The following is a 25,995-nucleotide window of genomic DNA, read 5'->3' on the forward strand; positions in this document are numbered from 1 at the left end:
GATGGAGGAGATGTTGGTCTCCCACTTCAGGTCCTGGGAAATGGTGGTACCCAGGAACTTGAAGAGCTCCACAGTAGACACCGGGCTGTCTGATATGGTGACGGGGAGCAGTGCTGACGGATGTCTCCTGAAGTCCACTGTCATCTCCACAGTCTTGTGCGTGTTCAGCTCCAGGTTGTGCTGACTGCACCAGAGTACCAGCCGCTCAACTTCCTGCCGGTATGCAGACTCATCACCATCCTGCATGAGTCCAATGATGGTGGTGTCGTCTGCAAACTTCAGGAGTTTTACAGCTGAGTTCCTGGAGGTGCAGTCATTGGTGTAGAGGGAGAAGAGCAGTGGGGAGAGGACACATCCTTGGGGGGCACCAATACTGAGGGACCGTGTTCCAGAAGTGATCTCCCCCAGCCTTACCTGCTGCTTCCTGTCTGTCAGGAAGCTGGTGATCCACTGACAGGTAGCTGGTGACACGTTGAGCTGGGAGAGTTTGGAGGAGAGGAGATTAGGCACAAAATGTGTTGAAAGCCGAACTAAAGTCCACAAACAGGATCCTGGCATAAGTTCCTGGCCGGTCGAGATGTTGCAGGATATAATGCAGCCCCATATTCACTGCATCATCCACCGACCTGTTTGCCCGATAGGCAAACTGCAGGGGGTCCAGCTGGTGTCCTGTAATGTCCTTCAGATGGGCTAAAACCAGGCGTTCAAAGGATTTCATGACCACAGACGTCAAGGCGTCTGTAGTCATTCAGTCCTGTGATGGTGGGTTTCTTGGGGACTGGGATAATGGTGGAGCGTTTGAAGCAGGAGGGAACTTCACACAGCTCCAGGGATCTACTGAAGATGTGGATCTATTAAATGCTTTGCATACATCTGAATCATTGACAGGGAGGGAGGGGGGAGTGTGTGTGTCTGTGAAACTGACAGGGAGGGAGGGGGGGGGGGAGTGTGTGTGTCTGTGATACTGACAGGGAGGGAGGGGGAGTGTGTGTGTGTGTGAAACTGACAGGGAGGGAGAGGGAGTGTGTGTGTGTCTGTGAAACTGACAGGGAGGGAGGGGGAGTGTGTGTGTGTCTGTGAAACTGACAGGGAGGGAGGGGGAGTGTGTGTGTGTCTGTGAAACTGACAGGGAGGGAGGGGGAGTGTGTGTGTGTCTGTGAAACTGACAGGGAGGGAGGGGGGAGTGTGTGTGTGTCTGTGAAACTGACAGGCAGGGAGGGGGGAGTGTGTGTGTGTCTGTGAAACTGACAGGCAGGGAGGGGGGAGTGTGTGTGTCTGTGAACCTGACAGGGAGGGAGGGGGAGTGTGTGTGTCTGTGAAACTGAAAAGGAGGGAGGGGGAGTGTGTGTGTGTCTGTGAAACTGACAGGGAGGGAGGGGGAGTGTGTGTGTGTCTGAGAAACTGACAGGAGGGAGGGGGAGTGTGTGTGTGTCTGAGAAACTGACAGGAGGGAGGGGGAGTGTGTGTGTGTCTGAGAAACTGACAGGGAGGGAGGGGGAGTGTGTGTGTGTCTGTGAAACTGACAGGGAGGGAGGGGGGAGTGTGTGTGTGTCTGTGAAACTGACAGGGAGGGAGGGGGAGTGTGTGTGTGTCTGGGAAACTGACAGGGAGGGAGGGGGAGTGTGTGTGTGAAACTGACAGGGAGGGAGGGGGAGTGTGTGTCTGTCTGTGACACTGACAGGGAGGGAGGGGGAGTGTGTGTGTGTCTGTGATACTGACAGTGAGGGAGGGGGAGTGTGTGTGTGTCTGTGATACTGACAGTGAGGGAGGGGGAGTGTGTGTGTGTCTGTGACACTGACAGGGAGGGAGGGGGAGTGTGTGTGTGTCTGTGAAACTGACAGGGAGGGAGGGGGAGTGTGTGTGTGTCTGTGACACTGACAGTGAGGGAGGGGGAGTGTGTGTGTGTCTGTGACACTGACAGGGAGGGAGGGGGAGTGTGTGTGTGTCTGTGAAACTGACAGTGAGGGAGGGGGAGTCTGTGTGTGTCTGTGAAACTGACAGGGAGGGAGGGGGAGTGTGTGTGTCTGTGAAACTGACAGCGAGGGAGGGGGAGTGTGTGTGTGTCTGTGAAACTGACAGGGAGGGAGGGGGAGTGTGTGTGTGTCTGGGAAACTGACAGGGAGGGAGGGGCAGTGTGTGTGTGTCTGGGAAACTGACAGGGAGGGAGGGGGAGTGTGTGTGTGAAACTGACAGGGAGGGAGGGGGAGTGTGTGTGTGTCTGTGACACTGACAGGGAGGGACGGGGAGTGTGTGTGTGTCTGAGATACTGACAGGGAGGGAGGGGGAGTGTATGTGTGTCTGTGAAACTGACAGGGAGGGAGGGGGAGTGTGTGTGTCTGTGAAACTGACAGGGAGGGAGGGGGGAGTGTGTGTGTGTCTGTGAAACTGACAGGCAGGGAGGGGGAGTGTGTGTGTCTGTGAACCTGACAGGGAGGGAGGGGGAGTGTGTGTGTCTGTGAAACTGAAAAGGAGGGAGGGGGAGTGTGTGTGTGTCTGTGACACTGACAGGGAGGGAGGGGGAGTGTGTGTGTGTCTGTGAAACTGACAGGGAGGGAGGGGGAGTGTGTGTGTGTCTGTGAAACTGACAGTGAGGGAGGGGGAGTGTGTGTGTGTGTCTGTGACACTGACAGTGAGGGAGGGGGAGTGTGTGTGTGTCTGTGAAACTGACAGGGAGGGAGGGGGGAGTGTGTGTGTGTCTGTGAAACTGACAGGGAGGGAGGGGGAGTGTGTGTGTCTGTGAAGCTGACAGCGAGGGAGGGGGAGTGTGTGTGTGTCTGTGAAACTGACAGGGAGGGAGGGGGAGTGTGTGTGTGTGTCTGTGAAACTGACAGGGAGGGAGGGGGAGTGTGTGTGTGAAACTGACAGGGAGGGAGGGGGAGTGTGTGTGTGTCTGTGACACTGACAGGGAGGGAGGGGGAGTGTGTGTGTGTCTGTGATACTGACAGTGAGGGAGGGGGAGTCTGTGTGTGTCTGTGAAACTGACAGTGAGGGAGGGGGAGTGTGTGTGTGTCTGTGACACTGACAGTGAGGGAGGGGGAGTGTGTGTGTGTCTGTGAAACTGACAGGGAGGGAGGGGGGAGTGTGTGTGTGTCTGTGAAACTGACAGGGAGGGAGGGGGAGTGTGTGTGTGTCTGTGAAACTGACAGCGAGGGAGGGGGAGTGTGTGTGTGTCTGTGAAACTGACAGCGAGGGAGGGGGAGTGTGTGTGTGTCTGTGACACTGACAGGGAGGGAGGGGGAGTGTGTGTGGGTCTGTGAAACTGACAGGAAGGGAGGGGGAGTGTGTGTGGGTCTGGGAAACTGACAGCGAGGGAGGGGGAGTGTGTGTGTGTCTGTGAAACTGACAGCGAGGGAGAGGTAGTGTGTGTGTGTCTGTGAAACTGACAGGGAGGGAGGGGGAGTGTGTGTGTGTCTGTGAAACTGACAGCGAGGGAGGGGGAGTGTGTGTGTGTCTGTGACACTGACAGGGAGGGAGGGGGAGTGTGTGTGTCTGTGAAACTGACAGGAAGGGAGGGGGAGTGTGTGTGGGTCTGGGAAACTGACAGGGAGGGAGGGGGATTGTGTGTGTGTCTGTGATACTGACAGGGAGGGAGGGGGATTGTGTGTGTGTCTGTGATACTGACAGGGAGGGAGGGGGATTGTGTGTGTGTCTGTGATACTGACAGGGAGGGAGGGGGAGTGTGTGTGTGTCTGTGATACTGACAGGGAGGGAGGGGGAGTGTGTGTGTGTTATTATTATTTTATTCATATCACTGTCAAGAATGCACTTGTAGAAAAACTAACCCTAACCTGTTATAATGGATGGACTTGCCTCCAATGTCAGCATGTGTAACCAGCTTGGATGGCAGCTGAAGGTCAACCCTGGTGAACTGTTAAAACTTTTTTTGCACATCCATTGACTGGTGCGAAGGTGTTTGTGATGATGGATCCTTGCCACGTTTTGAAGTTGGCATGAAATATTTTGCAGGCCTACAGCCCAATAAGCATAACCACTGGCCAGATCAACTGGACATACATAGATCATCTGAATGATATCCAAGCAAAAGAAGGGCTGCATGCAGTCAACCAAATCACTGACAAGCATGTGAACTTTGATTCACAGAAAATGGTGTCCGTGGTTGTGCAAACACTGAGTCGCTCTGTGACAGCAGCTCTGCGCACATTGAGGGACCTCGGCTGTTCACAGTTCACTGAGGTAATGTTACATGCAGAGTTTAATAACCGTGAAGCAAATAGTGAAAAACATTGCTGCTGTATTTCAGTAATTAGCTAATGATGAAAGGAAATATGTTATTTATGCTGATGATTCAGATTCCTCCTGTTATAATGCATATATTTGCTTTTAGATGATTGACATGCTCTGTGACATCATGAACAGTCACAATCCCCATGCCAAAGGTTTCAAAACTCCACTGAGCTCTTTGAATTGGGCAGAGAGAGTAGAGTTTTTGTTGAGAGGCAAGAACAATTCGATGAGTTTGGTGATGAAAGATGACATACCCCTTCATCGATCAAAGAGGTTTTAGGAAATAGTGAAGCTTTTGTTTTCATGATGAGTTCATAAGTTCATGACATCAAGTTCATATGATGTTATTTCTAGGCTGGGAGAAATGGACAAAATAATTTTTTGACCAAAACACCTCTATCAATATTCAAAGAAAATTGTAGAGATGGCTATTGATGCTTTCATTTATGTTCATACAGCGCCAGCCAAAAGTTACATCGACTAACCATTAAAGCTAATGAGATATAGACATGTTCAGTAAAGTCTGGTTTAAGCAATGATCTATGGGGCACAATGCACACCACTTGATATTCACATCATGACACTGCAGATGATTTCAGATTTTTATTCATCTTCATTAATAACCGAACTGTGTCCAATCACCACCAGCTACTGAACGTGAAGTGTACATGCGAACATTCAGCTATTAATTACTATTCACCCGTGAAGTAATAAGGAAAACCAAACGGTGTGCAAGAGTCACCATAGACTCCAATTTCTGAAGCGATATCTTGTTACAGCAGAGATCGCCTCTTTTCTTAGATAATACCAAGACTTGGCACAGACAGCAAAGGGCTCGGAATGAAAAATGATCGGTGTGCATCTCTGCCCACGGACATGAAAAGTCTGTGATTAAAAAGTGCCTGAAATGCTGAATGATGCTACAGCCGGAGGACTGAATATGGAACATACAGCTAACGTTACCGCAGCCACAGGATCCTCATGGACGAGCCGTTTCGGGGTATTCTGCCAAATCCGTGCCGTTTCTGTCCCCAGGACATTATAGGCATAAATATGCATGAAAAGTAGCTTTATAATACATGTTATTTCAAGCAAACTGTCCTCCACAATGTCCTCATTGCAAATGTAAGATACATAATGTAAAACATTAATAAGAGCTACCTAGAGCCCTAGAACACTGACAGAAACAGTTTGTCACCTGGTCCTGCTCAATAATACAAAAAGATTTTTAAGGTTTTTAATCATTACCTACATTTCATGGTAAAGTGTTTCAACAGTCATCATATACTGTTTATTTGATTGATTAGAGCACGCATGCACATACACACACACACACACACAGTGCCCAGTTAGAGCACACATACACACACACACACACACACGTACAGTGCCCAGTTACACTATGCATGCACATACACACACACTTACCCATATACTGTGCCCGATTAAGGTTGTTATGCTAATTAGATTTTCCCCATAGTAATGAATGGAGAGTCCACACAAAGACATAATTACAAACCTGTGTGTGTGATCTATCTGGGTGCTATTTCTGTGTGTATGTGTATGTATGTATGAATGAATATATATATTATTACACACACACACACACATATATATATATATATATATATATATATATATATACACACACACACACACATATATATAGAGAGAGTACCATAATAGTATTTAATTCTTAATTAATAATTATTTCATAAAAGAAATTTTAATAAAATAAATTAATAATTTTATTTACTTTAATCCACTGAACCAGGGCAGTAACACAATATAATTTAAAGTTTTTTGTTTCTGTTATGTCTCCAGTTAAATGATTATTATACACATTGATTTAGTGCCATTGTGTTAGTTATGTTCAGCTGCAGCAGTAAAGTGAATTTAACTTAATCCACCAGACTGTGGTTTCATTATGTTACTCAGTTATGCTTTGGGTGACGCTGAAGCAGGACATTAATAGGACAGAACAGAAAGCCTTTATTGTCATTGTACAGGCAGGAAATACAGTAAATTGTACATTTTATATATATATGCCTTATACAGGGGAGGGGGAAAGCCCCCCCCCACTCATCAGGATTACATTTAGTTACATTTTAATCAGAGAGAAAAACTATTAAATATTTTTCATGTTTATTCAGCTCCCTGAACACAGACATTTATTTCTGTCAAACATACATTTCAGAGTAAAAAGGATTATAAAGGTTAAAAAGCAGAGATTTTACCTTTTTTCCAGGAGAACCAGCAACACGTCACAGCGACACGGAGGAGTTTGCATAATAAACATAAAACCCTGGATAGAGGGGTTCAGTGAATGAGGAGGTGAAGCTGTACAGGAGGGTCAGTCCATCAGAGGAGACTCTGTAGAAGGACAGAGTACCAGCCGCCCAGTCCAGATACACTCCTACTCTGCGGGAGCCTGAGGGCTCTATGGGTATGTCAGTCTGTTTATTATTGTGCCAGACAGAGTAACTGTCAGGAGAGCAGCACAGCATCCATGACTTGTCATTGAATCCAACCAGACAGTCATCACTGTGTCCTTTCCTCCTGATTCCTTTATAAGTCACTGCTATCCGGACGTCATATCCACTCCACTCAGCCTCCCAGTAACAGCGACCAGTCAGACTCTCTCTGCACAGAACCTGGTACCACCAGTCAAATCTCTCTGGATGATCAGGATATGGCTGCTCTGCCCCCCATGTCACCTTCCTGTTCCCCTCTGACAGAGACAGGTGTCTGTTTGCTGTGTTGGGGTCCAGCGTCAGCTGGCAGGAGTCTGTAGGCAAGAGGAAGAATTATTATTATTAATACCATCAGGCAGCCTGTACTTTATGTTTCTGTACAATATAAAAACAGCACAGCTTCCCTTAACGAAGCGGGAACTGAAGTTTATGAAATAGCTCAGGAAATATCGGACGGCGCGCGACGCCGGCGGGAAATGCTGCGCGAGCTAAACTAACAGCTTAATTACGGGTAAATAAAATGACAAAGCAGCGACATTCATCAGACATATTCATCACAAGCATATTTACCACAAGACGGCATCAGAGATTAATACTAAAAGTGAGCGTCTTTAGTTTAAAATATAACCTTCCTTCGAACCGCAAGCCTCTTCACAGCAGCGCTACCCGCAGACTGAGCAGAGTCCGGCATCAGCGCCGGTTTAGAAGAGAGAAAGATAAGGAGCACGAACTGATTACATCTGGCTGCAGACTCCGCCAGGAGGGTCTCTACTGTGGGGCTGGAAACTCCACTCCTGCCCGGACACGACGCTACTAAAGAGAACTCAGCAGGCTGGATTATTAAAGTTAGTTCACGATGTTGCACTGACGCCACTCCACGCTATTGTGGAAGTCATGTGATTCGGCGCCCCCTAGTGGTGGTACTACGGTGGCCGAGAGAGCTCAACGCGCTGCAACTTCAAGAAAACACATGCAAACATAAAAAAACACAACAAATTAAGAAGACGTCTCCATCAATTTGACAACACAGGCGCTGCAAATACGGAAACGCGCTGCAAACACACGAACGCGCAGCAAACACAAAAAACGTGCTGCAAACACAAAAAAAGCGCTGCAAATACAAAAAAAGCGCTGCAAATAGCAGGGACCACAACGGAAATGTTTCAGGTGTTGTGCGTGAACTAAAAGGTGTTTTTTTTTTTAACAACCTGATCATACGATTCATTGGTCTTTTAGATATTATTAGACTAATCTGACGAATCACACACTTAACTGTGGAACGTTATTAATTTAATTGCCAATAAATATCTAAATAAATATATGCAAATAAATGACAAAATTCTGCAGTGCTTCATTAATGGTTAAAATCAGGTCAAAATTCATTATAGATTGATGGAAAAAAATATATTTTACAATTTATTCAGATCCCTTAATAATAATGAACAACGGAATACAAATAAAGCATGCTAAAATCGGTAACATTGTTGTTTTTTTTTGTTTTTTCAGATCAAAATGTATTGTCCGTTCTGTGGCTTTCAGCGGCCAACTTTGCACAATTTTGTAGCTCATGTGGGCGAAATGTTAGTTTTGTCGTGGAGAATGCCCCTAAACCTGCAGGTGAGGACCAGGTGTCATGCCAGGCTGTGCGCAGAGGTAATATGAACAAATAATCAGCTCCCAGATGGGTTCGTCACTTTTTGAGGTCCCCCTGAAACATTTCCGTTGTGGTCTCTGCTATTTGCAGCGCTTTTTTTGTGTTTGCAGCGCGTTTTTTGTGCTTGCAGCACGTTTTTTGTGTTTGCAGCGCGTTTTTTGTGTTTGCAGCGCGTTTTTTGTGCTTGCAGCGCGTTTTTTGTGTTTGCTGCGCGTTCGTGTGTTTGCAGCGCGTTTCCGTATTTGCAGCGCCTGTGTTGTCAAACTGATGGAGACGTTTTCTTAATTTGTTGTGTTTTTTTTAATGTTTGCATGTGTCTTCTTGAAGTTGCAGCGCGTTGAGCTCTCTCGGCCACCGTAGTGGTACATCCTACGTTATATAGAGTGATGCGATATAATCCCATGGGAGATAATAATAATAATATCCTATCCTATATTATTATTGTACATTATTATGATTTATTATTAGTAGTAATACTTGTATATGGTATAATTAAATAAAAGATGTTGCGATAATGTTTAACATTATACAGACACATATGTATATATACATATGTTATACAAATTATTATAATAATGCTATAATAATTATTAACAATAAAAATGATAACTCTATCCTATACTTCGGCTCTGTTTCTGAAGTTTGCATAACGTCATGTCCGGCCCAGGAGTGGAGATCATGTGATTTCTGGTCCCACAGTGGAGATCCTCCTAACGGAGACGCCCAGTGTTCTGCAGTCAGACCATTCTCCCGGTTTGGGGGAGACTACGGGTGCCATCTAGGAAAATACTAATGAATCTCAATAAGATAAAAGTAAACTCACCACATGTGCATGAAGAACAAATGCAAAGGATTTCTTTGTGAAATCAAAGACGCAGAACTGTTTCAGAACATATTTTAACCCTGTTACACTCCCACACACAGACGATATAAGCATCTATAAAGTATTTGTTTGTACAAAAAAAGATTAATGAATTAATAGTATTTTTGGTGATGCCTGTTTTGTCTGTGGGCGGCACAGTGGTGCCGTGGTTAGTGCTGATGCCTCACGGCAAGAAGGTCCTGGGTTTGGTCCCGAGTCCTTTCTGTGTGGAGTTCACACGCTCTGTGTTTGTGTGGGATTCTGCAGGGGGCTCTGGTTTCCTCCCACGGTCCAAAAACGTGCAGGCCAGGCTGATTGGTGTGTGTGTGTGTGTCTGTGCCCAGGGTTGGTTCCCGCCTGCGCCCCTTGTTCGTGGGATAGGCTCCGGTGCCCCTCTGACCCCAGTTGGGATTAAGTGGTTACAGTGATGGATGTTTTATCTGTTTTGTTCTTTCCCTTTGGATTCTGTCTAAACTGTCACACAGAGAAACTCACCTAAATACAAACATGGAAATCCATCTACATACAGTGCAAAAAGCCACACTCATCACAACAATTGCATGAATACAATCATAAAATGGTATTAATGGCATTATTAATAAGAACATGCAGACACACTTACATTTCTGTACGCCTGGTCTGGTCCTGCACTCTCCACAGTGGTCCACACTATAGGAAAAGCAGAATTTAGAATTTTAGAATTAGAATTTAATGATCAGTGGTTATTGTTGACACACCACAGCACACAGTGCACAACAACAAAATATGTCCTCTGCGTTTAACCCATACGTGACATCGTGACATAGCAGGGGGCAGCTAATTCAGCACCCAGGGAGCAGTGCTTGGGGACGGTACCTTGCTCAGGGTACCTCAGTAGTGCCTTGCTGGTCAGGGATTCCATCCAGCAATCTTTCAATTACAAGTGCGCCTCTCTAACCATTTAGCCATAACATAGTACTGCTGTATCCATTTATTTATTGGTGCCTCTTCTTCACAGACATGCATAAGTATCTGTAGCGTGTCAGACACACATTCTGTACTCACTTCAGCTTCTCCAGGTTACAGCTGGGATCCTCCAGTAGTGCAGAGAGCAGCTTCACTCCTGAGTCTCCTGGGTGATTGTAGGTCAGGTCCAGCTCTCTCAGGTGTGAGGGGTTTGACCTCAGAGCTGAAGCCAGGGAAGAACAGCCTTCTTCTGTGACTCTACAGAATGGCAGCCTGCAGAGAGACAGACAATGTTTCTCCAATAAATAAGACCACCTAACCACTATGAGTATTACTGTTAAGTAAATGTGATGGCTTCAATAAAGATTTCAGTAATTACACATTATAGTGTGGAATACCCAGTAATATTGACCTCAGTATCTCCAGTGTACAGTGTGAATCCCCCAGTCCAGCAGAGAGCAGCTTCACCCCTGAATCCTGCAGGTCATTGTCACTCAGGTCCAGCTCTCTCAGCTGTGAGGAGATTGAGCTGAGAGCTGAAGCCAGGGAAGAACAGCCTTCTTCTGTGACTCTACAGCCTGCCACCCTGCAGAAAGGAAATTACAAAATATCAGACAAAATACAGGTGGCAGCGACCTATCAAAACGCCAGTGCTGACGTGCCCAAAGCCACAGCCTGACTGGGACCAGCGACTGGCCTGGACCCCCCCAGACCAAGCAGCCATTCAGCACCTCTTTTCCTCCATCCCTGCTGTAGGATCACACATGCACATATCACAGGGCCTAAATTCCAGGTGGCCTGAGACAAGGCCGAGTCTGGTACGAGAGGCACCAAAGGGGGGTTACACACATGAACACACACACACAGATAACAAGGGAGGCCAGCACTCCAACTTTTATTGCCCTTGACTTGGCACACAACCCCCCTCCACATACAGTACACTCTGCCTTACATCTCACTCACCCAACTGACGAACACCCTAAAGGAAATTTCATTTAAGTTTGGCTTTTGTATACCCTGTATATTGATTTACTCATGACTACTAGTCTCAATATACAGATACGTTATGTTTGCATGTGTCCTTAGACAATCTTAGTGTTTTGTGTGCCACCCTTATAACCATGTTTACGGAGTATCACCTATTTTACCCCTTTGCACTTGAACACATATAAATTTAAATAAATAGATAGGTATAGCTACCATTGTATATATATGTTCTCATGGTATACCAGAAGAATCTGGAAGATTAGTGTAACCAATATGTCCTAACTTTTAGAGAGTCTTCTTTGTTAAACCCCCCCCCCCCCTTCTCTTCCAACATTCCTTTGCGGTCCTTATCTGATCTTGGTGGACCGTTACCAAGTTTCGTGGTTCTAACATGCTATGTTAAAAGAACTGAATTAAGGTGTATCTTATCCATTCTGGAGAAGATGAATTGGCATAAGCCACACCAAACAAAATATGTTGTTTCCAGACTTATATTGATATTACCACAAACTAACGGCCACGCCTATCTATGGATAAGATGTGCTGTTTAGAATATTAATATTTGATGTAATGTCTGCACAAAGTGTAACATCTGATGAGGTGCAACCCAAAACACTTGTATCCTATACTGATGTGAATCAGTCACATAGATAAAATAATTAATTGTTTAATCAATTAATGCAGATGGTATGAGGTATGTACCTGTGAAGCTGGTATGGCATGTTTGGTGTCAAACTGATTGTTAATCACCCCTGATTCCGAATCTGGTCAGTGATTACCATAAAAGTGGATGTATCAAAAGTTATAACAGCTTAATGAAAATCATCAGTAAAGGGAGAATCAGTCGGGCCATAAATCCCAAAAGGACTGATACAGACCCCCTTCCGAAAGCCCGCCAAATGGATGGCCAGCCATTGGGCCAGGAGTCGAATTCCTGGTCATCCCTATTCATGAACTTTAGACCATAAAAATCTAGCACCTCAGAACAAAGGTGCGCAGAGAATAACCGCCAGCCCGAAGGAGAACATCAGCCGGGGCAAACAGACCATCAGGGTAGAGAACACCCAGCAGCAGTACAGAAAAGACCATCAGCCCGGGAGACGAGAAGCCCACAAGAAACCCTCCGGTGAAGGCCCAGCTGAACAGAGAACAGCACCCAAGACAAAGCTTCACCAGGAGAGAGAATCTAAAGGGACTCCACTCCACTGCTCCAAACGCCGCGCCTTCCTGAGTGCCATCGGCTCAGCAGCTCTGCCATCAACTGCCAAGACCCCCCCCCCCCCCACTCTTCAACCAAGTAAACCAACTTCCTTTCATTCTAACAACTTAAGCTGTTCTGTTAACCTGCTATAAGACTTTAGGGTTGTGTTTCCACAAACTGTGCTTGCTTTGCAGAACAGTATTTCCCATTTAAGGTTACTCATTTAAATCCGGTCATTGCATTTTCATAATTACATCGTTTGTTTTATTCCGTTATTTCGTGTTTGTTGTTTGTGTTAGGTGTAATGTCTGTCTTATGTTAGTTGTAGTGTTAGCTAGGAATAAATGCATGTCTTTTACACAACTTTAGCCTCCGTCATTGAGTGTTCCACAATAAGTTCCTGCCTTTGTGTGATCTTGCTACACGCTCTGAACCTCAAACTCGCCTGAAACATCGCGAGACTCTCTCTCATTGGCCGTGAGGGGAGCTTCGCTACCAATTGTTTACATTACCTGGTGACGCAGCTCGGTGGACGAGCCTTCTAACCCAGGTTACTAAGTGATACTGGCAATTAGTGAATCCCATTTAAGTCTCACATTAACAGACTCACGGGGATACCGCAATTGAGTTTGGAGGAGCCGACCATTCGGCATAACAATTTATTAATAATCAGCATTAAATAATAATTAATTAAACTTTAATTAATTCAAACATATTGGTGGAGATATTAAAATTTACCTGAGCTAATAATTCCTACACTGCTCTCCCTGTTCCTGATAAAAAGCTTCCATTTGGGGGCATTATTCTGCACCCGGGTTCACCTGTGTGCCTCTGTTCTTGCGGCCCCCACACACTGTTCACTGAAGCTCACCTTTTAGCCTCACTGACTGTGTAGCAACACACATGAATAATCAGCTCAGTTCAAAATTAAACCATCCAGTGACAGTGACCCACTGAATGAAACTTAGAGCTGGACTCCCTCATCCACAGTCCTGCCACAAGAAGAGCACTGATGGCAGAGAGGATGAGGCCCTGCAGTGACGCCAAGAGCAAACAGTGTGACGCCACAGGGGCAGGAAAGTCGGCTAAATCCCAAAGAGGACGATCAGCACCACAGCGCCGGACAGAAACCACAAGATCCCCACGGTCGGCTGCAGAACCACCTGTGAGGAAGTGAGGAATGTCAACAGGAGGCAGCTGGCAGCTGATAACAGCCCCAGAGAGGGGGCGGGATCGCCTCCCCCAGCACGGCTCAGAGCCTGCATCGTGGGCAGGGGGGGGGGAGGGTGACTGGTGAGCAGCCTGCTTGTCGTCTCTCTCTCTGAACACAGACGCCTGGAGGATGACCACCCAGAAGGGACAGCTGCCCCCCACCTGCTCAGCGACCAAGGAGCCGGGTCCAGCCGCGTGAGGAAGGAGCTAGAATCCACACTCCGGCTGCCCTTAAGCTGCCCTTCCTAAATGCCCCCCCTTATCCCCCTAAAATAAAGACCACCCCTTTGGGGGTGTCCATATGGAATATTGTATGGTACTGTATAACACATAGAGAATGTAATCATTAGGACGCCATTAAGCAGATGTAACCAGAAGCTGACGTGAACCATACAGAGTGTGACCTTGTAACCTTTAGGGAATGTGGACCAATTACTGCTGCAGTATTTTGAAGGTCCAGAATATTCCGTTCTGTAGCTGAGCATCTCAGCAGCAGCTGAAACTGCCAAGACGTTTTATCAGTGAAACCTGGGAAGTTTTGCTTTGCTTAGTGTCCAGGGCAAAGAAACAATATTGACTCTGTCATGTTTTCCAGAGGGTTAGACAAGCAACAGGAATGACTGGCAGTGGTCAGCCATCTTTCTGCCAGGTGTCCCCAAAGTGACTAGGAACTCTGACCGGAGGAGATGTGAACATCCCCAGCAGCTAATGCAGGCCAGTCAGGCCGACCTACCTGATGCACATCGTGTTTTATATTAAAATCGTACAAATTATGAAGGTAAAAGTTAACTTTGAAAAAATTTATGGATGCAACAGTACTTTCAGGAATCCTGTTTGAGAGACCTTAGCACATGAACATTTTAAACACTGTGGTCCACACAGATCTGTACAGTGCAGTGAGAGCTGATTACAGGAGTGATTCCTCTCTCATAGCTGACAGGCGGCTGATGTCACACAGGAAGGAGTCCATGCAGCAGGCACCCAAAATAAGAGAGTATTTTATTTGGTGTAATTCCACCTGAGGAAATGTGATGTAGGTTCCTCTGCTATGAAACTGTGAAAAGTCCAGCCCAGGTATTTACTCTAGTACACAGTGTAACAATATTAAGTCAGTATAACAATATTAAAACAAAACATCCGCATCATGTCCTCTTTTCTGAGAAATAAAAAGCTGAAATCTATACCTGCTTAGTGGGAATGAAATGGTGTGAATGCTGTGACTTGCCTTGCAAACGTCACAGAAACACTTTATATTATAAAGTACTGACATAGTTCATGCTTAGACAGCTTGGATTCAGGATCAGCCGCTTTACTGGCTGAGGCAATTCAGACATGAGAAGCTCTTATAATATTAGTCCTTCTGCTGCATCTAGAGGCCTAAACAGGAGCTTAAGTCAGAGTAAATGAACTGGCCATGTGGCTGATCCCTCAGCCCTTCCCAGGACACTCCTTTCTGTGTCTGCAGGGTGGAGAGTGTCTCAATTGTGCTGTCAAATACCTGTGGCCTGTGGTTTAATCTGTGTCCCAGTTGCAGTGTCACCGTGAAATACCAGTTTACTATTTGACCGGACAAATATGACTGACCTCAGTATCACCAGTTTACAGTGTAGAAAACCCAGTAATACTGACCTCAGTGTCCCCAGTTTACAGTGTGGAATACCCAGTAATACTGACCTCAGTATCTCCAGTTTACAGTGTGAATCCCCCAGTCCAGCAGAGAGCAGCTTCACTCCTGAATCCTGCAGGTCATTGTCACTCAGGTCCAGCTCTCTCAGGGGTGAGGAGTTTGATCTGAGAGCTGAAGCCAGCACCTCACAGCATTTCTCTGTGAGTTTACAGCTGTTCAGCCTGCAAAAGAAGCTGTGTTATTATACACACACAGAGACCAGTATAAATCCTACACATCAGTGATCAGAGTGATACAAAATATCCAATCAAACTTTTTTTCAGCATAATAAAAGGCACAGATTATAGTTCAAAGAGAATTAGTGGATAAACACAACACAAAATTAAATCACCAGTTAGAAAAGTGATTAAATATGGTACATTTTTAATGTTGGCCAATCCTCTGATGCTCATCATGTTCCCTGTCATGAAGAATACAGTGAACATTTTCATTTCAAAGCACAAATATCCTGAAAGGTTTTGTGTGCAGAATCTTCCAGAGCCAGTTTGAATGAGGGCATGAGTGTGAATATTCTCTAAAATCCATTCACACAGGTTAATTAAAATATATCAGTTATCTTGTTTCAATGTCCTTGAAACTCTGTAACCAACTGCAAACCAATGTTTAATAAACTGCTGTTTAATGATCTTAAAGGGCCAGTTACCCTGAGACTCTTTAATATCTGCATAAGTATTTTCATAAAGCTCTGAGCAGCGCTGTGGCTCAGTGATCAGCACTACAGCCGACATCTAAGGCTTCGGGTTCAGTTCCTGCCTGAGATATATGTATGTGTGTGTGTTTGTGTGTTTATGTGGGATTTGAATGATGTCCAGAGGAGTTTATGCTTTTTAAATGACACCTGAATTCCTGATCCTGTGAGTGAAATCCTTTTTTTCTATATTGCTTTACCCAGGGGCGGTTCTAGAGGCGGGGCCATAGGGGCCCTGGCCCCTTCTGAAATCTGATTGGCCCCTGATTGGCCCCCCTTCCATCAATCGTCGACGAGAAGAGCAACCGGAGAATTCTTCACAACGATTACAGATGCAATTCCACCCCCAAACAATTGGCGGCAGTAATGTGTCGATGCAACTTGGGAGAAGAAGCAGAGGTCTTGGCTTTATATTATCTTTGCGGCTTTGGCTTGAGCGATACCAGAACATTCTCTGACGTTATGACAGTAGGCGGGAGAAAGAATCCATCTAACATTTCTTACAACTTGAAGACAATTCTTGGTGAGTCACAAATCCTCGTGTTGTTTGTCAAAATATGAAAGGATATTTAGCTGCTGCTCTCACTTATTTTAGGTTTGTTAACTAAATTGTGGAAGGAGCACTGGAAGCACTGTCGAAGTAAACCAATAAACTTGTAAGCAATGTTAACATGTTTTTGCTAAGGCCACTTAAAATTAATAAATTGTTTTACATGGCCTCAATTTTTTGGTGCCGCCTCGATTTTTTTTATATTTTATATTTTTCAAAAAATCCGTTTTTTTCACCTCAATAACTGTGGGTGAAAAATCTTGAATGTCAGCCTCGGATTTTTCAATTTGACGCTTCTCGGACAATGGTTTTTATCGTTTGTCAGATTGTGTGTGGGCCCACGGTATTAAAATCTTGGCAGGGCATCAATATACGAGTAATATTACCCTTCGTGAGCTGTTTGAGAACTTTTCTAGTTTTAGTATATCTCTGTTGCCGTTCGTCTTTTCGCTAAAAATATAAAATATAAAATCCCCTACTCACCAATATTTTAGAAGTTTGAGTCATGTAAAACAATTTATTAATTTTAAGTGGCCTAAGATAGCGCTAGCAAAGATTCTGTAGTTAACTTTATCAAACCAGTCCCTCCAAGATTTCACGATTTTTTTGTGTGATTTTTGCAATCAAAATGACTGATTTTGTGGTGGTAATTTCCAGAAATTTGTGAAAAAATTTGCGATTTTTATATTTTATAATTAGGACATCACATTTACCATAATAGTATTATGTCAGATGCACAATAGTCGTACGACACAAATCACAAACAAAATGCATAAAGCTTTTTTATTTTGGTCTAATCAAATTTTCATCAACTTTAACTTTTAAAACAACCTATGGACAATTTTTCTACTTGACCTATGTAAATATTAACAGCAGGTGTAGTGATTTATACTGTAGAATGCTGGCAGGCTAACCCAGGCAGGCTAATGTTGGCAGGCTAACACTGGTAGGCTAATGCTAGCATTGTTTATCTCATCAAAAAAGGGCTTAAATTGCAATCTGTTTTTCTGACAATATGTGAAAAAGATGAGAAATAAGAAACAAATGTTTAGGTAAATATATCCACACTGTAAATTGTATTGTATTTGGAAACATTATGGTAACATACGTACATGTTAAAATACCTCTTTTGTTTGTTCTCAATTTGCTGTGCTCTGCTGCACTTTACCTTATTAGAGTGTACTGTATGAGATGTTTAAGCTGGGAGGTATAAATACTGTATATCCACACTGTAAATTGTATTGTATTTGGAAACATTATGGTAACATACGTACATGTTAAAATATCTCTTTTGTTTGTTCTGAATTTGCTGTGCTCTGCTGCACTTTACCTTATTAGAGTGTACTGTATGAGATGTTTAAGCTGGGAGGTATAAATACTGTATATCCACACTGTAAATTGTATTGTATTTGATTAATTAATCGCTGTGATGTACTTTAGTGTGTGTGTGTGTGTGTGTGTGTGTGTGTGTGTGTGTGTGTGTGTGTGTGTGTGTGTGATTTATGCATTGTGTCCTAAAGGACACAGTATAAATAAATGAAAAAAATCATTAAGAACTTTACTGGCTCATAATTTTTTATTAGAGCGTTTGAAAAAGGAATGACTGCCGAAATGTATTTGCACCGTACTGAATAAATTATTTTGTGTGCTTGAATGTACCCTGTACTTGGCCCCTGAATGTAACATGTGGCCCCTTAATGGCCCCTGTTACAGAAAAATTCTAGAACCGCCACTGGCTTTACCTGAGAACTTATAAAATCACCAAAACCCTAACTGTTGGACTACCAATCCTATCAGATATGCTGTTAAAAGGAACATTCATTTAAAAGAAATATTTATGAACAGTGATACTTCATTTATCCCCATGGGGAAATTGTCTTTTCACCCATCCCATTCTGCTCCATGAGACACACAGACACACACAGGTGAGAGGAAGTTTGGGGTCACAGCGCAGGGTCGACCAGCATCCAGTGCCCCTGCAGTGATTGGCATTAAGGGATTTGCTCAAGGGCCCAGTGATGACATCACTCTGCCGGCCAGGAGATCTGAACCAGCGGCCTTCCACTCATGGGCACAGAGTCCGAACATTCTGTGATATTCTGGCTCTTGGCTGTTTGTCACACAAAGGAAGGTCATGGAAAACCTGTCACTTTACTACATCACTAACATGACTAACAGTCAATACAAAATCTGGCTTCCAGACTGTCATGGAGAAAAAAAATCCAGCCTCGTGATTAATCCACAGGGGAAATAAATGTTACATTTTCAATATATACTTTAAACAGTGTTAATATATAACTGCAGTTGTTGTTATTGGTGGGAAAGTACACATCGTTTCTTTGTACATTTACTGTGACAATAAAGATACAGTGGTACCTCGGTTCTCAAACTTAATCCATTCCGGACTCCAGATCGAATCCTAAAAAGTTTGAGTTCTGATCGAATTTTTCCAATAAGAAATAATGGTAAACCAATTAATTGGGTCCCGGCCCCCCAAAATTACACCTAAATATGTTTTTATTTTAAGCATTAAAACAAAATGAACAGGATAAAACAAGAAGAGCATTTTTTTTCCTTAATGGCTTCCCAAAGGGGTGGCATGGTGGTGCAGTGGTTAGCACTGTTGCCTCACACCTCTGGAACCTGGGTTCGAGTCTCCATTTGGGTCACGTGTGTGTGGGGTTTGCATGTTCTCCCTGTGTCGTCGTGGGTTTTCCTTCAGGTACTAAGGTTTCCCCCCACAGTCAAAAGACATGCTGAGGCTAATTGTCGTTGCTAAATTGCCCTTAGGCACACCCCCTCGTTAACCTCATGTGGGATCCCCATGTGATCAGCTGTTTCTGGTTGTTGTCATTAGTCCTCTGTATTAAGTCCACGTTTCAGTTTGTTTCCCCAGTCCGGTCATTGGGGCATTCGACTTGCTTACAGCGCTGGCTTAAAGCAACGCATTCTGATCCTGACGTGATGCATTACGGTTAGATGCATTGCGACCTCTCACCCGGCTGCACAAACTGGAACCGCCAAATGACGACACACCTTTGCCCTTATTGGCTGAATAGTTTAGTTACACGCATGACATTTGTATCCCAGGCAGTTCCGATGCATAATCTGCTATTTCTCCCGAATATCACGTAAAGCAGTGAGAACTGGTTTTCAGTTAATTTACCTGGTAAAATAAAGTTTAAATAAATGACATAAATGCTCTAATAGTACACGTAAGTAAGTGGTTTAATTATTGTTAGTTACTGTAATGTTGCGCTGCTTTATTTGGTTAATCGTCCAGTCCGTGTAGAAGGCATTCAAGTAAGAATTGCATTGTAGTATGACTCATTTCCTGATGCGTACAATTTATATTTTGACTTCTGATATTCAGATCGAGTTCTAGGTCAAACTGGTTTGTTCGACTTTCAAGAAATTCGCGTTCTAGTGAGTTCGAGAACCGAGGTACCACTGTATTCTGTTGTGTTCTCTCCTCAGCCAGGAGCAGCTAAGGCCAGCAGAGGGCGACAGTGAGCAGCCAGAGACAGCAATCATACAGACGCTCCCAGCTCTGAGCTCCATCACATGAACACACCTGCTGACAATAACACTCACATACCACTTATACACCCTGTGGATAAAGAACCCTCACTGTTTCTATAGCAGGTTAGGATGCTGTGCTTGTGATCAGAAGGCAGACTGGATGGGAACGGAAATGTAGTAACAAACAAAAAAGTGACATCACTACCTTCAGTCATTATAAAGTCTGTGGTCCAGATCAGCTACTGCTATAGAAACAGCTGTAGTCAAGATTATCAAAATAATAATATTCATCAGACATTTCAAACAATATTCATGTATTACTGCCAGACCACACATGATTTCCCATCCCCACGTCACTTACAGAGCCGTCCTGGAGTTCTTGACCACAGGCAGCAGCCTCCAGTGCTCTTTATCTGATCTGAAGAATTTCTTCAGATCAAACACATCCAGCTCCTCATCTGACATCAGCATCACAAAGGCCAGAGCTGAGTACTGTGCAGGTGAGAGGTCTTCTGCTGAAAGGCTTCCTGAATTCAGGTATCTTTGTACTTCCTCTACTAGAGAATTGTCACCCAGCTCATTCAGACAGTGGAATAGGTTGATGGTCCTTTCTGGAGATACATTCTCCTGTATTTTCTCCCTGATGTATTTGGCTGTTGTCTGTCCCAGTAGACTTCTAAAGGATCCTTTAAAAGTGGAATGTGAGCTGATTCTTGTCAGTCCCAGTAGTTTTTGTAACAAAGTCTTACTGGAGTCTGTTGAGAGGCCCAGGAGGAAGCGGAGGTAGAGGTCCAAGTGTCCATTCTTGCTCTTTAATGCCTGATCCACTGCAGCCTGCAGCAGGTCAGCTGATGAGTTTGACAGAAACACATATAAAGCAGCGAGATACTCCTGGATGCTCAGATGTACAAAGCAGTACACCTTCTCCTGATACAATCCATATTCCTCCTTAAAGACTTCTGTGCACACTCCAGAGTAAACTGAAGCTTCACTGACATCAATCTCATTCTCTGTCAGATCTTGCTCATAAAATATGAGATTGCCTTTTTCAAGGTTGTCAAAAGCCAGTTTACCAAGTTTTAAAAGGAATTCCTTGCTGTATTCCTTAAGTTTAGTTTCATAGTTTTTCATATACTTGTCTTTTTTTAAACTTCCCTGAAAGATCAGGAAGTGTGTGTACATTTCAGTCAGAGTCCTTGGAATTTCTCCCTTGTCAGTCTCACTAAAAAGCCTTTCAAGGACAATGGCTGAAATCCAGCAGAACACAGGTATGTGGCACATGATGAAGAGGCTCCTTGATGATTTCACATGTGTGATAATCCTGCTGGCCAGACTCTGATCACTAAATCTCTTCCTGAAATACTCCTCCTTCTGGGCATCACTGAACCCTCGGATCTCTGTCACCTGGTGGACACACTCAGGAGGTATCTGACTGGCTGCTGCTGGCCGGGAGGTTATCCAGAGGAGAGCGGATGGAAGCAGATTCCCCTTGATGAGGTTAGTCAACAGCACATCCAGTGACGTTTTCTCTGTTACATCAAACCGGCCCTCATTGTTCTGAAAATCTAGAGGAAGGCGACACTCATCCAGACCATCAAAGATGAACAAGACTTTGTACTTAAACAGCTGAGTGGATTCAAGTAATTTCAGTTCTGGGACAAAGCGGTGAAGCAGTTCAATCAGACTGTATTCCTCCTTAATCAAATTCAGGTCCCGGAAAGGAAGAGCAAATATGAAGTGAACATCCTGGTTTGCTTTTCCTTCTGCCCAGTCGAGAATAAATTTCTGCACAGAGACTGTTTTCCCGATACCTGCCACCCCTTTAGTGAGTACAGTTCTGATAGGTGTCTCACGTCCACATAATGGTTTAAATATATCATTGCACTTGACTGTAGTATCTTCTGTTACCCTTTTCTTGGATGCTGTTTCAATCTGTCTCACTTCATGTTCATCATTGACTCCTCCAGCCCCCCCTTCAGTTATGTACAGTTCTGTGTAAATCTCACTGAGAAGTGTTGGCTGTCCTTCCTTAGCTTTCCCTTCAAATACACACTCAAATTTCTGCTTCAGGTTACTTTTGATTCTGTGCTGATACTGCGACATGAGCTGTCCTGAAAAGTAATGAGAGGAAAATGCATTAATTCTTACTGTGATTCTGATCAGTATGAGAGGAAAAATATTTTCCAAAAACAGACTTTTTTACACATACAAGTCCAGATATTTAACTTTGACAAATGTGAAATGTAGTCTTACCATACAAATTTTACTGTAACACCACATACAGTATTGTGCATAAGTGTTAGGCAGACAAAGAAAATGTTTAAAGTAATGCTGTCAACATTAACGCGTTAATGCATGCGATTAATCAGGAAACCTTAATGCTGTATTTTGTTTTTAATGTAAATTAATCCTGTACACTGATCCAGGGTCAGAGGTCTCGTATCGTGGTTCTCGGCAGACCGAGCAGCGACAGCGAAAGACGAGGAGGCTCTTCTGAAGGGGGGAACAATGTCCTGTTATTAAGGCCTTAAAAAGACTAACACAGGTACTCAACAAGCACCAAAGCACCATAAGACGGAAACACAGGGAGGTCAGATGCCGGATAGTAAGACACACAAACTGTGGGTAATTTATATAATGACTAAAGACACGTGAGGATCAGGCAGGATTCACGCAAGACACAGGCAAGGGCACACAGGACAATGGGGAACAGCACAGGGATTTACAATAACAAACACAACAGGGCTGGATGCTGTTCAGCCAAATGACTATTTCACTATTAGTCTACATACTAGAACTCGTGGCCATAAGTGGAAATTAGCGGGAGAACATTTTAAAACAAATTTGAGGAAGCACTTCTTTACACAGCGTGTAGTCAGAGTATGGAATAGTCTTCCTGCTATTGTAGTGGAAGCTAAAACCATGGGTTCCTTTAAATCAGAGCTAGATAAGATTTTAACAACTCTGAGCTATTAGTTAAGTTCTCCCCAAACGAGCTTGATGGGCCGAATGGCCTCCTCTCGTTTGTAAATTTCTTATGTTCTTATGTAGGGCTATGCACATGGCCGGCGAGCATGCTGGGATATGCTAATAGGCCCCCGCTATACGGAAGCCCTCCCACCGGCGCCACAGTGTTAACATTGGGGGGCGGGTATATCGGGACCAGAGGTGTGACGTCACGTCGCATTATAGGGCTAGTATGGTGGTTTAGTGTGGTGTCTCTCTGCTTACGGGTCTGTGAGAGTGTCTGCCAGCAGGGGGCGTGTTTCCTAACTATGTAAGTCAGCAACTGTGCTTTTGGGAAATGCAGCCGAGAGCGGGAGACTGAACCATTTTAACAGAGGGGAGGGGGTCTCTTGGTGAAAACTGTCAGAAAAAAAATTACATTATGTGATGAGTTATATTTATAGTATGTGCTATGTTTTTTGTAAAGCCAGAATTCCTCAAAACCAAGATGTCATATTAAAAAAAATCATGTGATTCCTTTGACCAGCTTGTCCTGCATTTCTTTGTTCCAAGACCACACATGTATTTGTTTCATCTTCCAAGAAACACCAGCAAATAGCCGACCACCATTTTAAACGTGTCAATAATCATAATTAATCACAACCTATTATTGTGATTAACTGGATTATTTTTCAATCGATTGACACCACGAGTTTAAAGCCATTTATCTGGGAAGTAAGTTGCTCTGGAGAAAAAACCCTAAAGCATCACTTCAGCCCCCAAACCTCCTCAGGGCACCACAGCCAGTCCATGTGCTCCTTACATTTCACCACCAGCTCACTTCATTCACTAATTAAATTAGTAAAAATGTCAATGAGATATTGATTAGCCATATGACGTGTGCTAGTGGTCAAGTCAAAAAATACATGGATGTACGATTTCTGCAAATCCTGGGGTGACTTTAGGATAGTTTTTGGATTGGCTCACACACCAACATGAAGATCCTTCTCTCTGGCTGCCTAAGACTTCAGCACAGTACTGTACAGAATGTCATGAGGCTCTTACTCTTCTCCAGTATGTCAGCGAGATCATTTTGCTTCATGGTCCTCAGGATGTACAGTGTGATCTTCAGAGCTCCCTCTCTACCACAGGTCTTCTGCATCTGACCATCACTGTCCAGGTCATTGTCCTCCTCCAGCTGAGGCCCAGAGCATTCTGGGTCATTCTGATCTAGGTGCCTCACAAACTTCTTCAGCTCATCCTTTAGGAACTTTACGGCTTTTTCCTCTAGTGACTAAAATAAACAGTCACAGTTAATTATTGCTACTTGCACCAAACCTTTTCAAAGTTTTAAATGTGAATCATAGTTTTAAATATATTTCCTTTAACAGGATGAATTTCTTATTATTCAGCTGTATAAAATATAAGCTAATTCACATAACAGCTAAGAAAACAATCAGCAACAAATACAGACCTTCAATATGGATGATAAACCCGATTTATCATGTAGATCTGAACTGCATTCTTCAATTTGGTCTCTGTGAATAAGGCAGAAAAGTTAATCTAATTCAATCCAATGCAAATTTATTTATTTAGTGCATTTTGACGATATTATATTGTCTCAAAGCACTTTACATCGTCCCTGCCAAATGCCCCCAGAGAGCCAGCCAGAGGCGACAATGGGTTTATTTGAGGGGGGGGGGGGGCAGCATGTGGTTCAGCAGAGTAAGCCTCCGGCCCTGTGATCAGAAGGTTGCCGGTTTACGCCCGTACTCAGCAGAGTAAGCCTCTGGGGCTGTGATCAGAACGTTGTTGGTTTATGCCCAGCCTCAGCAGAGGAAGCCTCTGGGCCTGTGATCAGAAGGTCGCCTGTTTACGCCCGGCCTCAGCAGAGTGAGCTTCTGGGCCTGTGATCAGAAGGTCGCCGGTTTACGCCCGGCCTCAGCAGAGTAAACCTCTGGGCCTGTGATCAGAAGGTCGCCGGTTTACGCCCAGCCTCAGCAGAGTAAGCCTCTGGGCCTGTGATCAGAAGGTCGCCGGTTTACGCCCAGGCTCAGCAGAACAGTCACATGTCTTTGGGCCCTTGAGCAAAGCCCTTAACTCCCAGCTGGACAGGAAGCAGCATCAGGCTCATGCTGGCAGAGACACATGCATCATGCCTGGTACCACTTTGCATCAGATGCAGAACACGACCCTTTATCTTAATTGGCACTGGACATATTATTTAAAACATTTTATACTTCATTTACAAAAAGTAGGCAGATTTAACTCAAAAACACATCAGGTTAAATAGTCAGACTTTACGTATTACTTATGTATTAATTAACCACAGAGTAAATAAAAAGAAAACATCCATTGATGTGATAACCTGGCCAGTCAGTAGATTCAGGCTCTCAGCTGACTTCACTTTATTGCTGCATGACGTTTCTGAGATATAAAACTGACCCAGTCATTGGCTTTTCAGTATTTGCTGATTTAAATTCAAATGGTGACTTTTTTTGGCTGGACAGTGTAGAACACAGACAGAATACAGACAGAACATCTGTTTAAATTCTCAAAGACAACTGCATTTGACAAGTTAAAAAATTATGCATTCATTATAAAGTTTCTTTCCTCATAGCTTGTATGTGTCTCTTTGCCATTTGACTGAGAGCTTGAGTGTTTTAAACAGTGTTAGTTTAAATGCACATTTACCTTTGATCTGTAGGAAAAGGTCCCTCACTGAAGGTGATTGGATGTCCCATTGACATGTCACTCTTCAGGGAAACACAGCTGGGTACAGGGGAGTCTGCTCTCTCCATCAGGACACTGTGGACAGCGAGAGGAAACAAACCCTCATGGTATAAATATACTTCATACAATGGGGACGGCATCACACTGCTGTTTAGCTTCTGCTCTGCCTTCATGTACTTTGATATGCTGTGAAGCTCTTGATGTAAACAGGCTAGTTTACAGGTAACTTTAATATGAAATAGTCACACCTATAATTTAGATTATTGTAGGTTTAGTATCATTGATAAAA

General features: G+C 44.0%; 1 protein-coding gene across 4 annotated transcripts in view; it reads right to left on the bottom strand.

Annotated features, from left to right (window-relative positions):
* LOC111837912 (NACHT, LRR and PYD domains-containing protein 3-like) overlaps positions 1 to 25,995 on the bottom strand; it is a 253,964-nt gene that overhangs the window by 141,722 nt on the left and 86,247 nt on the right. The window contains exons 5-13 of one of the 4 annotated variants that reach the window (XM_072710665.1): positions 25,668 to 25,781; positions 24,448 to 24,511; positions 24,039 to 24,267; positions 20,389 to 22,138; positions 15,255 to 15,428; positions 10,593 to 10,766; positions 10,280 to 10,453; positions 9,858 to 9,904; positions 6,374 to 7,033 (exon numbers count right to left, since the gene is read on the bottom strand). In XM_072710665.1, the coding sequence (XP_072566766.1) occupies positions 6,510 to 7,033; positions 9,858 to 9,904; positions 10,280 to 10,453; positions 10,593 to 10,766; positions 15,255 to 15,428; positions 20,389 to 22,138; positions 24,039 to 24,267; positions 24,448 to 24,511; positions 25,668 to 25,781 (3,250 nt within the window). In that variant the 3' untranslated portion in view covers positions 6,374 to 6,509. Of the gene's footprint in view, positions 1 to 6,373; positions 7,034 to 8,796; positions 9,254 to 9,857; positions 9,905 to 10,279; positions 10,454 to 10,592; positions 10,767 to 15,254; positions 15,429 to 20,388; positions 22,139 to 24,038; positions 24,268 to 24,447; positions 24,512 to 25,667; positions 25,782 to 25,995 lie in introns of those variants that run through there. The other 3 variants (XM_072710667.1, XM_072710666.1, XM_072710664.1) reach the window with 3 other exon arrangements.

Source organism: Paramormyrops kingsleyae, chromosome 4 (assembly GCF_048594095.1).
Source record: "Paramormyrops kingsleyae isolate MSU_618 chromosome 4, PKINGS_0.4, whole genome shotgun sequence".
In the NCBI taxonomy this organism is placed as follows: domain Eukaryota; kingdom Metazoa; phylum Chordata; class Actinopteri; order Osteoglossiformes; family Mormyridae; genus Paramormyrops; species Paramormyrops kingsleyae.